At 50.1% G+C, this 12,297-nt stretch overlaps 2 protein-coding genes across 3 annotated transcripts in view; both read left to right on the forward strand.

Annotated features, from left to right (window-relative positions):
• Positions 1–3,721, forward strand: part of PIK3R6 (phosphoinositide-3-kinase regulatory subunit 6) — a 37,497-nt gene extending 33,776 nt beyond the window's left edge. For both annotated transcript variants that reach the window (XM_039390344.1, XM_027742293.2), the window contains 2 exons: positions 52–164; positions 828–3,721. In XM_039390344.1, the coding sequence (XP_039246278.1) occupies positions 52–164; positions 828–984 (270 nt within the window). In that variant the 3' untranslated portion in view covers positions 985–3,721. The remainder of the gene's footprint in view (positions 1–51; positions 165–827) is intronic.
• MFSD6L (major facilitator superfamily domain containing 6 like) lies at positions 1,071–8,572 on the forward strand. Its single transcript, XM_039390302.1, is given in 4 exon segments — positions 1,071–1,087; positions 6,636–7,321; positions 7,651–8,288; positions 8,291–8,572. Coding segments are annotated over 4 exon segments (1,623 nt in total).
• Positions 8,573–12,297: the final 3,725 nt, after the last annotated feature.

Consider the following 12,297-nt stretch of genomic DNA (forward strand, 5'->3'; position numbering starts at 1 on the left):
AAGGGAGGGGAGGGACACACTCACTGGGCTCCTCCTCCTCTCTCCATCCAGGCTGTGGCAAACAGGTTGAAAACACGAAATATCACAGTCAGGAGCACAGAGCAGAGACCCTTCACGGTGCGTCTGGACAAGGACAGCAGAAGAACCTACAGGAACGTGATCAGGTGAGAGTGCCACATGTGCCAGGCTCTGCCCATCTCCCTGGAAGGGCTGTTTCCCAGGGAGTCCTAGTCCTCATCCTCATGCAGGACAAAAGAATGCAGGGAATGCAGGGCAGAGGGGTGCTTTGTGTTTTTGGGTAGTGGTGTGAGAAACAAAATGGTTTTTCATTGTACATAAGGTGCTGTCATTAAGACAGTAGAAGAATAGGTACTTCCAGGGGCAAACAGATCCTGGATCTCCTGAATTATCTCCTGAGGCTGATGCTCTCTCCACTGACTGTACCTCTCACCAGGGAGTAGAGGGGTAGAGAATCCAGCCCTGTGAAAGTAGCAGGGATTAATGTGCCTGTAGAAGTGACATATGATGTGTTGGAAACAAGCAGGTAGTTCAGGGTCTGTGGGCCTCATGTAACACTCATAAACTGAATTCCTGAGAATCAGGCTGGGCCAGGCAATGGACACTGGTGGTGTGGTCAAACTGACACACATCAGCTCATCTTTCCAGCCAAACACAGTTGCAAAAAAGCATAAAAGCAGCTGCACATTTCAGTGTGACCATCCTCCCTCAGCAGTCAGTGCAGAGACCTGGTGTTTGGTCTGAGACGAGGCTCTGGCCCTCAAGGGCAGATCTGTACATGCAGCAAATGTGTTCTTGTGTTCTTGCAGCCTGGAAGTGTCTCCTTGCCTAGAGCCCAGCTACTGCTTGCAGAAGACAAGGACCATGAAATTCAGCCTTCACGAAACAGAAGATGTGGGGCTTGTGAAATACATGCCCAAGTCTCTGCTCCTGCCTATCAACACGTTTGCAGGCGTCACACAGTGAAGAAAAAGAGAGAAAGCTGGTGTGGGAGATGTGACATTGGGTCATCACAGAGGACATGGAAAAAGAAAACACACTAAAAGGCACCAATGGCGATTTTACAATGGTAATGGTGTGAAAAGCTGCGAGAGCAGGGGTGGATAGGGCTCGGGGTGACAGCCATGCCCTGCTGGGTGACAGTGTGACCACAAATAACAGCCCCCTGCCAAGGGGCAGAGTCTTGCTGCAGAACTGAGTTTTAACCTTTTGCACAAGTCAGGGGAAACCTCTGAGCTTCTTCATTTCAGGAAGACTGGGTGGAAAACCTGGCTGTGGTGTTGGTGCTCGCTGTGCTGTGCATCCCAGGGCAGTTGCTGGCAGTAATATTTATTGTGGTGATGTCTCACAGCCCAGCTCGGGATCGGGGCCCAACTGCCGGGTTCTGCACAGCAAACCCTTCATTCTGGCACAGGGTGATGTATTTGGGCAAACCAGCAATTACTCCCCTGCCTGATTTAGGAAAGCCTGGCCACAGTGTGTGTTCAATGAGGCTTCTCTGGAAGTCAGTGGAAAACTTGCTGTTGTTTCAAAGGGCTACATGGGATAACAATGAATGGCGTGAAACAGGGACATGGAAATCTGGTGCAATATTTGACAGTGAGGAACAAGTCAAGAACTGCTTGTGCTGCCCAGGAAGTGCTGTGGGATATGCTTGGCTCTGCTGGAAGCAGAGACCTTCGCTGAGCAGATATGGAGGCTGCACAGCAGCTCTTGGACATCTGAGCTGCACCTTGGAGTCCACCTGGGATTTCTCTGTGGTTTCACTGTACACCCTTTCTGCATCTTGTCTGGAACCTCATGAGTGCTGAGTGCATTCCTCCAGTTGTACATCCTGGGAACAACCTCCTACGGTCCCAGCAGGACTGGACCTCTCCCATGAGGTCAACCAGCAATGTCTCAGTGTCCCAGCCTGCCTTGCAGTCCTGGTTTGGTCTGTGCCTGCTGTGTTGTGCAGAGGAGTGCTCCTGGGATTGATGGATGGGCAGGATGCCTGAAAGACTTCTTTGTTCCTTTCTCCTGCTGCTCCCATGGTGTAGAAACCCTCCCCTGGTTTTCAGCTGGGCTGGGCTGAGCAGTGACAGCACAGCTCCTGCTTCCTTGTGGAGTGAGTCAGAGTGACCAGGAGTCAGAGTGACCCAGTGTTCAGGATGATCCTGGAGGAGGACCTTGTCTTCATTCCAGTTTTTGGCTGAGGGAAATAATGGATGAAATACCATGTGTTGTTATTGACTTTCTGAATGTGATCTGTGGTTTCTGGAGTCCAGGGAGTCCCCCATAAATTCACACTGGAGGAATTTCAGGGCATTCCTTCTATGACACTATCATTTCTTTGTTCTCTTGGCTCCCAAAAAGTCATTACCTGGGCTGCCTTCACTCAGGGGTGCTTGCTTGGATCACCAGCCCAAAGAAAGTGTCCTTTAGCTTTGTAGGTGTACATAGCAGCTCTCCCCAGTCATCTCTGGCTGACACTGCTGGGGAATCCCTGGAGCCAGCTCTGTGCTCCAGGGTAATGCCAACCAGCTGCAGTGACACTGGCAAATCCTTATTTAGCCCCAACAAATGGGAGAAATCCACCCCTCTGGCCTGTCTGTGCCAGGTCTGCCCAGCCCTGGGGAGCTGCACCTCTGGAAAGTCACTTCTGCTTAACCACCCACACCTGGAACAAGGAGCCCACCTCCAGATATCCCAGTCTGGGGGACTGGAGAGGAGTTTCCCTTCAGCAGAACTGCTCTCAGCTTGTGGGTTGTCTTGGCTGGTTAGGTCTCATGGAAATCTTACCTCTATTTCTTACCACATGCATCAGGGTTTAGGGGTTCAACCTCCCTGGTCCCTCTCTGTGCCAGCAAGCACAGGGCAGCTGTGTTCCCTCTCCTGTCGCCTGGCACAGCAGGCATTGCCCCTTCCTGTTCCCAAGCTAAAGGTTGATTTGCTCTCACTTTGAGTATGTCACGCCACCCAAAACAATTGCTGAAACACACTCCTGGGGGCTCAGCAGCTCCAGAGCTCTCAGCAGGTGACAGGTTATTTAGCAGTGTAAAAAGCCACCAGGGCCCAAGAAATATTTAATCCTGAACCTGCACAGTTGGAAGATCATACTGGGCAGCAGCAGCATGACCATTTCCAAAGGAAGATACCTTGGAATGCTGGCAGATGTAGCCCCTTGCTCCTGGCAGAGCCAAGCACAGTCCTCAAGCCTTAATGTCCCCCACAGGAGTGACAAGGCTGCAAGGTCTCAGCCACAGCATCTGGTCCTTCAGTACTGTTTTTCACCTCATAAATCCAAAATTGTTGAGGCTCACCTGTGCCAGTCTTAGGCAGGAAACATTCTGGTCCTGAAGGAAGCTGAAAGTAGACAGGAGGCTCACAAACAAGTCAGGAACAGCCTGCTTGCACCAGCTGTTCTCCTGTGTGAGCTGGGATAATATGGGGTTTAAGGAGTGACCAGTGGCTCTGCACACATCTTTGGGGCTTCACTGGGGGGTTTGTACACCCCAGCACACAAGGGAAATGCTTAAAAAGCCACGAGACTGTGAGCTGGGTTGGAGTGTGGTCTGTGGCATCCAGAGTTTACTCTGTACATTTGTAAATGATGTAGATGGAGTATAAATTATTTGTATATATATGAATGATCTGTATCAGAAGGTGAAATCCTTTTAATGCCAGTTAAAAGAAATTAGGTAAAAAAAAACATCAGAAACTATCCATTTGGTTGTGGTTTTATGTTTCCCTGTGCCTGGGGTGGGTGGGGAATGAGCTGGCAGGACCAGAAAGTCACCAGTGTCCTTTGGCCCTCTTGGCCAGTGTCTCCTCCCCACCTTGGGGCTCCAGGTTGTGTTACACAGAGAGAGACTTCATGGCCAAAGAGGTCATTTGTGAAGGGATGGGCAAAAATGGCTGAATTGCAGAAATTTGGAAGCAGTGCTCTGTGGCTTTATAACCCCCATATTGGCTACCCCTGGACCCCCCTCTGTGCTGAAACACTCTGTCTCCACAGCCTGTTCCCCTCACAGTCTGCCACTTCAAAGCAACCCATTCCCTTAGTTGGGCTTGTCACCTGAGGGTGGGAAAGGGGTGAACCACTGGAAATGAGTGAACCACTGGCTTTCTGCAAGGATCCCCTAAATCCCACTAACCTTACTGACCACAGGAACTGCTCATCAGTTGAGCAGAAACAGCTCACAAACTTGTGCTAATGAATTAGCACAGTTGTGAGAAGAATTTCATAGGTTATTTCATTTACTCCTGGAAACTGCAGGCAGCAAATGCAGATCCCAGAGCAGCCATAGCACAGGGACAGTGTTCAGGTGTACCCTCTACCCAAAAGTTGCTGACTTTGGAGCAACTCCATCTTCTGCACCAGGTCAAAAGCCTGGAGGAACATGGCAGGTGGATCTCAAGGGATGAGGGTGGACACGGTTGCCTGGAGACTGGGAGAGGACAGAAATCTGAGTGCAGGGTGCATTCATAAACAGCAGAGCCTGGAGCAGGGCTTGCAGACAAACCCTGCTGGCACAGCTGTGTGAGGGGTTTTACCTGGCAGGATTCCTCACCTCATTGGAGCCTTCCAGCCCTTCAAAGTCCCTGCTAAATACCTTTATTTACATCGTTATCATAAATGGTTTGGGTTGGAAAGGACCTTAAATATCATCTTGTTCCAACTCCCCCTACCAGGGGCAGGGACACCTTCCACCAGCCCAGGTTGCTCCAAGCCCCGTCCAACCTGGCCTTGGACACTTCCAGGGATGGGGCAGCCACAGCTTCTCTGGGCAACCTGTGCCAGGGCCTCCCCACCCACACAGGGAAGAATCTCTTCCCAATATCCCATCTAACCCTGCTCTCTGTGAGTTTGAAGCCATTCCCCTTTGTCCTGTCTTTCCAGGCTCTTATAAATAATCTCTCTCCATCTTTCCTGTTGGCTCCTTCAGGTCCTGGAAGGCCACAATTAGGTCACCCCAAACCCTTCTCTTCTCCAGGCTGAACAATCCCAATTCTCTCAGACTTTCCTCATAGCAGAGCTGCTCCAGCCCTCTGATCGTCTTGGTGGCCTTTCCATCTGCTGCTGATGCCAAACTGGCTTGGTCAGAGTCCATGTGTGTCCCTGTGTGGTGTTTTGCTGTGTCACCCCACAGTCCCAGCTGTGTCATGCCAAGCCCGGTTCCCAGGATGAGTCAGTGCCAACTCCTCCTCCTGCACAAACCCAGCCCAGCCCAGGCAGCAAACAGCACCTTGGCACTTGCAGGGAGTTCAGGTGATCCCCAGCCAGCTGCTTGGGAACTCTGCATTCTGGACAACCTCCTTCTCCCATGACCTCTCCTGAGACAGTGCCTTGGACAACCTGAAAACACCCAAAGCCGTAAATATTAAACACTTTGTGAAAAATTTAATATGAATCACCAGTTTTCCAGGGGACTCTACTGGAATTAGAGAGGCAGAATGAAGCCAGTGGTAAGAAATCCTAGTATAGATCAGTTTTACATACAATGAAAATTCATCTCCCACCAGCTCCACGTGAAAAGCTACAAACTGATGGAGGGGGAGGACAACGTTAAACATTAATCCATCATTAATGGGGGATCAATGAGTCTGTAATACAACCTCCCCAGCAGCACCACTGCAAGATGCCAGGAATAAATCAGCTCTAACAGCAGTGTTCTCAGGCCCATCCATATTTCATATCCCGTCAGGGTGAGTTCAGTAGCTCCCTGCTCAGGCAGCTCTTCCCTCCCCTTGCCTGAACTCACTGAGCCCTCCATGGCCACCCAAAACTCAGGTGATCCTGGGCCTTTGAAGCTCCCTTGGGAACACTCCAGAGAAGCTGAAAGCCAGGAGTGATGCAAAAAGGGTTTTGTGCTTGCTGCGGGATTAGGATGTAAATTTGCTTTCTATTTTGGTCCGCATTCAGGTTCTCATTTTCAGGCTGTAATGTCTTTGTTATTCTCCTCTGTATCTTATGGTTACTTCAACATGTCTTTGAAGGACCATAAATTTAAGATCCCAGATGTTCAATCCTCAACTCCCTCAAGCTTTGTTTATTGAAGCTAACCAGAGCTAGTCCAGAAAACTCAAAGCTTTGGTGGTTTAAAGATCACAGAATCAACCAGGTTGGAAAAGACCTCTGAGATCATCCAGTCCAACCCATGACCCAACCCCACCTTGTCCCCCCCACCATGGCACTGATGCCACATCCAGGCTCTGCTCAAACACCTCCAGGGACGGGGACTGCACCCCCTCCCTGGGCAGCCCATTCCAAGGGCTGATCCCTCTCTCTGGGAAGAACTTCTTCCCAATGTCCAACCTAAACCTGCCCTGGTGCAGCTCAAGGCTGTGCCCTCTTGTCCTACTGCTGGTTCCTGGGAGCAGAGCCCGACCCCCCCCCGGCTGCCCCCTCCTGTCAGGGAGTTGCAGAGAGTGAGAAGGTCTCCCCTGAGCCTCCTCCTCTCCAGGCTGAGCCCCCCCAGCTCCCTCAGCTGCTCCTCACAGCACTTGTGCTCCAGTCCCTTCCCCAGCCTTGTTGCCCTTCTCTGAACCTGCTCCAGCCCCTCCATGTCCTCAAATCGACGAGAGTCTGTAAGAAAAAGAACGCAGCTGACTGCTGCCGTTGCTTGAAATTTTAGGAAAGTTCCATCATTCCCAACAAGACCAGTGAAACGCGGCGGCCCTTTCCAAAATCCTGGCCCGCTCTGGGATCCCGCATCCCGCGGGAAGGGCCCACTCGCCGCCGTTCCCCCCCGGGCCGGCAGACCCGCAGGGCGGGAGCCGCAGGGACGGGCAGGGGGGACCCGCCGGGGGTGCGGGCACGGGGGGACCCGCCGGGCCGGGCCGGGCCTGCGGCGGGGCCATGGGCGAGCAGTGGCCCTTGGGCCGAGCCCTGGCCGTGGTCGCGCTGTCCCGTTCCCGCCGCTGTTCCTGCGGCTGCTGGGGCCGCCGGTCCCGCCCGTGGGCGCCGTGGCCGGGGCGCGGGGCCCGGCGGCGGCTCTCGGGGCCGTTCCCCCGGGCTGCCCGAGGGAGCGGCGGCTGGTGCTGGTGGGCTCGCTGGTGGGCTCGGCGGGGGCCAGCCTGGGGCTCACCCTCATCCCGCCCGCCGGCGGGGCCGCGGGGGCCGCGGGCTGTACCCACAGCCGGCACGGGGTGCTCGCCGCGGTGCCCTTCGCGGAACCCGGCCCGCTGCCCTTCACGGTGCCCATCGTGGTACCAGCCACGGCGCCCAGCCCCGGGACAAGCACCTACGGAGCGCTAAGCACCAGCGCCGTGGCAAATGCGAGAGCTGTGTCAAAGGAAACGGTGAGAACAACTGCTGGTGGTGTGTTGGCAGCGAGCAGGATGCCAGCACCGAGCGGTTATTTGGCACGAGGGATGCGCTTGAGGAAAACAGCGGAGGGGTTGGTGAAGGTGGTACAAAGGCAAGTGGCTACTTGGATGGACCATCTGGCTGGAGAACTGCTGTGGAAGACATTAATAGGGAGACACAAGAAGCAGAAAAGCTGGCTTCCTACAGACGTCCCTTCCCTGGACTCAAGGAGGAAACGAACAGTGTGGGTTCTGCTGCAGCTGATCTTGTTGAAGAAAGCCTTTCTGCTGCTGCAAGTAATGGACCTTCTTTGATTAAAACAACTCTTCCCACTGTTGCAGTTAAGTACATGTTTGAAAACCTCTCAGGCACTCAAGATGTCAACTTTGAGGCAGCACAAAGCATCTTGCAGGACAGAGAGCATCAGCTTTTTCTCATGGTCCTGGGTGCTGTCGTGCTTTGGGAGCTGTTGGGCACTTCTCTGGAAAGGACAGTGGATGAAGGTGTCTATGAATACCTGGACTTTGTGGATGCCACTGACAGGTACAGCAGGCTGTGGATGTGGAGTTCCCTGGGCGCGGCTGCCGGTGCCTGTGGCATTGCTGTCCTGATGGATCAGCTGAATTGCTTCCTCAGCGGTTCCATCTCCCACCTCGCCGTCCACTTCTACGGCTACGCCGTCCTGGTGACGCTCTCACTGCTCGTCAGCGCCTTTTTTCCCGTCCACCTTCCCAGGAAAGCCGACCGTGGTTTTCCCAAAGCCCTGGCGCTGCTGTGGAGCGACGGCCGGGCGCTGCTGTGCGCTGGCACCGTGTTCCTCGCCGGCACCGCCAGCTCTGCCGGGCACAACTTCCTCTTCTGGCAGATGCAGGACCGAGGCAGCAGCGAGCTCCTCGTGGGGCTCTCCGTGTCCGTCGGGCTGCTGGCTGAGCTGCTGCTCTGGCCCTTCAAGGGGAGGCTGCTGAGGGCTCTGTCGACGTGGCCGCGGTCATCGGTGTGGGCCTGCTGGCGGCACAGCTGCTGTGCCACTCCCTGCTCCGCGCTCCCTGGGCCGTGCTCCCAGTCAGAATTACATCGAACGTGGTGCCTCCAGGACTGACTGACTGGTCCACTGCCAGGGGAGGACGACATGGTCTAGAGGAACAGGTAGGAGCTGGGCACACAAGTCACACCTCCTCAAGTCCAACTCTCCCTGCAGTTTTGAGTGCATCACTTCTCCCTTCCCACTGCCTCACTTTCTCCAAGGACAGCATTCCTTTTTAATACAGTGTAAAACCTTCTCTATTCTGATGCTAAATATGGTATTATTGCTAGACTTTGTCAGTCATCATTACTTCTACTAAGTTACTTTTCTGATTCATTCAAGATGACTGGAGGTATCCACTTTCTGCATAAGTGTACCTGCAATGCACAGCAAGAGTTCACAGGATCTCCTGAGGAATTGGATACAGTAGCATGGGATCAACTAAGTTGTACTTGAATCTGTGGGGTGGTAATGTGGTATGATGGTGATGCCCAGAAATTACTGATAATTCTAAAGTGCTGAATATATACAGTCTATATCTGACAGGAGAGATTTTTATTTTGAAAAAAATTATAAACCTTATTTTCTTAATATATAGTGTTTTGTAGTAATTTTTCCTTTTTAACATAGTGATTTTGCTTCAAAATCCCTAATAAAGTATTTCAGGTATACATTTGCTGGAATGAATGTAGCTAAGTTTCTAGTCCAAAAGCAAACTTAAATTGAATTGTTGCTCCCAGAGCTGTCAGTGAAAGCTGTGACCTGTTCTGTGACACAGTCAAATGGAAAATATTGTCATGCTGCCAGTACATGAAACTCTCTCAAGGTGCTCTGTCTGTGAACTCTTTGTACTTTATAAGGGATGTGAATAAAAAATGATTCATCTGCTCTGCTTTGATTTGTAAAATAAGGGTTTGCTGCAGACTATTTGCCTTCTCCTGTTTCATGGTTTAAGTATGTGGTTAAGTGTGCGTCTGCTTGGAATCTGTTGGAAAAAACCTCCATGTGCAGAGGTTCTTTGTGTGGATTTATGGAAGGTGTGGCACCCAGCATTCCAGGTGACCAGGAAGCAGCCAGCCCTTGTGACTTGTGTCACTTCTGTGGGCTGGGAATGAACTGAAGGCAATATCCATTCAGCCTTGGCACTGGTGGAAGCTGGTGATCCTTCCTGGGAGCAGCACCTTTATCCCTGCCACGTCCAGAGGGATCCTCAAGCTGCACCTGTGGGTCAGCACAGGCAGGGAGTCACTTTGGACAGCCACAAACCCACAGGAGAAACACACAGAGATGAATTTATTTCTGTTCCCTTGCTAAGTGGGGGATCCCTGAAGCAACACCTGGGCACAGGTGCAGGGCAGAGAACAGGCACTCAGTCCATGCCAGAGGATCACAGGCTTGCCAAGGGTTATTCCCAGCTGCAAAGTCACTTGTTTACAGTCCTCCTCCCAGTCTAACTCTTTTAACCCATTCTTCCCAACACTGCCTTACCTGCCTTGCCTTTCCTTCAAAGGCACACAGATTGCAGCACCTCTTAAGGAGGTAAGGTTTCCTTACAAATGAAAAATCAGCAGTCTGATCTCATTAAAAGATCTGTGTCAGACTTCAAATGAGCCTTAGAGTCCCTTCAAAAGCTGCTGTCAGTTTATGAAGTGCTTCCTTGGGCAGGGAGTTGCATCATTCCTTTGCAGAGGGATAGATTTTAATAACATCTGCCTAAGTGGTTTACAAGCCCTGAGACAAGGCAGCTGCAAAAGGCAGAATATTTATTTAAATGCGTATTTAATATGTCATATGCAAATGGCCTTGCAATCTGTCACCCTGCTGTGTTCTGGGCTCGGCAGGAAGGGGTTGGAGACAAGGAAAAGACACGCCTTGGAGATAATCTCTTTCTCTGTATGCATCGATTCCACATTATCTGTACATCAGATGCTTTCAGGGTAATTATCTCTCTCTTTTCCTGGCACAAATCCTCAGTGCCATGCAGAATGCTCTGCTGGAATGGCTCTATAGATAGAATTGTCCTCGTGCCAAGAACAGCTGGAACTTTTTATTAAGATATTATCTTCTCCCAGGAATTCAAACACAAGTTGAGAGCAATTTTAGTGTCAAGAATTTATCCTGGCCTTATTATCATATAATACCTCAGGAACAAAAGTTGTTAATAGAGCATCTGACTGCAGTCAGATACATCCCTGCAAGCAGCACAGCCCAGAGCCATCGATGCTTCTGTGAGAGGAACAGAAATAGCTGGAATGGTTTAAAATGCAGTTGCTTCTTTAACTGGAAGTGCCTGCCCTCGTTTGAAGCCAATTACCTGGGCGATCTGTGCTCCTTTTGTCTGCTTCAGCACAACATCCGCTGCTGTAATTGCAGCTTTGCAAAGAGAAGCCTTGGAATGGCAGATGCTGGTGCAATCCACCTGTGGAGAGGGGTGGTGGCTGCCTGGCAGTAAAATCTCCCCTGGGATTTTACCTCATTTTTGGGTAGGTGTGCTCAACCACTGCTGCTGTGAACAGGCAGGATTTAAGGTATGGTCCAAGGCTGAACTTCAGTGTAATAATACTGGATAATAAGATTATTTTTTTAAATTATCGATCCAGTAAACACATTTGATGCTGATTCAGGGGAGAATCATATTTATGCAGTTTGAAATGCATCCTGAATTACAAACCACTGTGGAATGAATGTGGCAGAGGCTCATTCACTGAAGAAATTGCTTTAACCACCAGTTTGATTAAATCATTTTCCACTGAGGTTTATATAAACCAGTTCTGTGTGTGAGCTCTGCAGCACTGAGGACTCAATTTCTTCCTCTCTGATGGTCACAGACCCTCCAAGCCAAAAGGGTAAGGAAGGAGGTGGACTTAAATTATTCTGTGTGAGCTCTGAGCGTGGCTTTATTGTTCTTGCAGAAGTAAGAATGTGCCAAGGCATTAAATGCTGTTGGGAGTAAAATTTTAATGGAGGAGAACCGAACTGCTTTTAGGGAAAATAGGTTCTCTTGATGTGTTTCCAACCACATCAGGGATTATTTTTGCATTACTTTGCAACTATTTGCAAAAAAAATTAATGTAAAAACTTCTATTTCAAGCTTTTATTCTTAAGCAGCAGATGTAAAGATAAAAGGGATTATAAGATCATGTAAGACTTTACTCTTTGCCTACTTTGAGCAAATTTTAAAGGCTTATCTGTAGAAATACTAATTTTTCCCCCCTCGGTGTCTGTCCAGGGTCTAAGTGGAGCTGTGTCCTTCTCTGAACACAATTAGATGTAACTGAGCTCAGGAAGCAAAGAGGAGTTAGTGTTGAGGAACGAGTTCCATGCAATGATGGTCTTTGTAGCTCTTAGATTTTAAATTTGACATAGCTCGGTGTATGTGTCCTTTGTGAGAGGTTTCAGAGGAGCTGAGTAAATCAGTTTTATTAGATGAGACACCACCTCCCAAAAAATAACCAAGACCTCTTGAAACAACTTGCACCTACTGTGCAGGTGGTTTCAGGATACAACGGACCCAGGAGCTGAGGAACTCCTTGAATCTTTATCCTGCTTTGTAACAACTCGTTCCCAAATTATAAGGGAACTAAAATTACAGACTCTGTCTTTATTTTATGATGGAATATTACAAATGTTTCCTTCAGCTCCTCTCTGTGTGCATCTCACATCTGTGATTGACTGCAATAGTGTGGTACTCCCAGAATGGGAAATTAGGGAAAACTCTATAAATGTTAATTTTTCTAGTGGATCTGATCAGCATGGTAAGATCCTTTCCAGGGCTCTCCAAAGATTTCTGGGATTCAGCCAGCAACCACAGCGTGGTTCTTTGTGGACTGTAGTGAAACCTGCCCAGATGTGTTCACAGGGAGGTTTTTGTGTCTTTGTAATGAATTGTTTCTCAAAATTGTAGGTGTGGTCCATGTAAGGTAAATCTATTTAGCTGTAGTTTCAAAAGAAGAAGAGTGATGTT

This window comes from Pipra filicauda, unplaced genomic scaffold (assembly GCF_003945595.2).
Source record: "Pipra filicauda isolate LSUMZ 115617 unplaced genomic scaffold, ASM394559v2 scaffold80_size11013439_pilon, whole genome shotgun sequence".
Lineage (NCBI taxonomy): Eukaryota > Metazoa > Chordata > Aves > Passeriformes > Pipridae > Pipra > Pipra filicauda.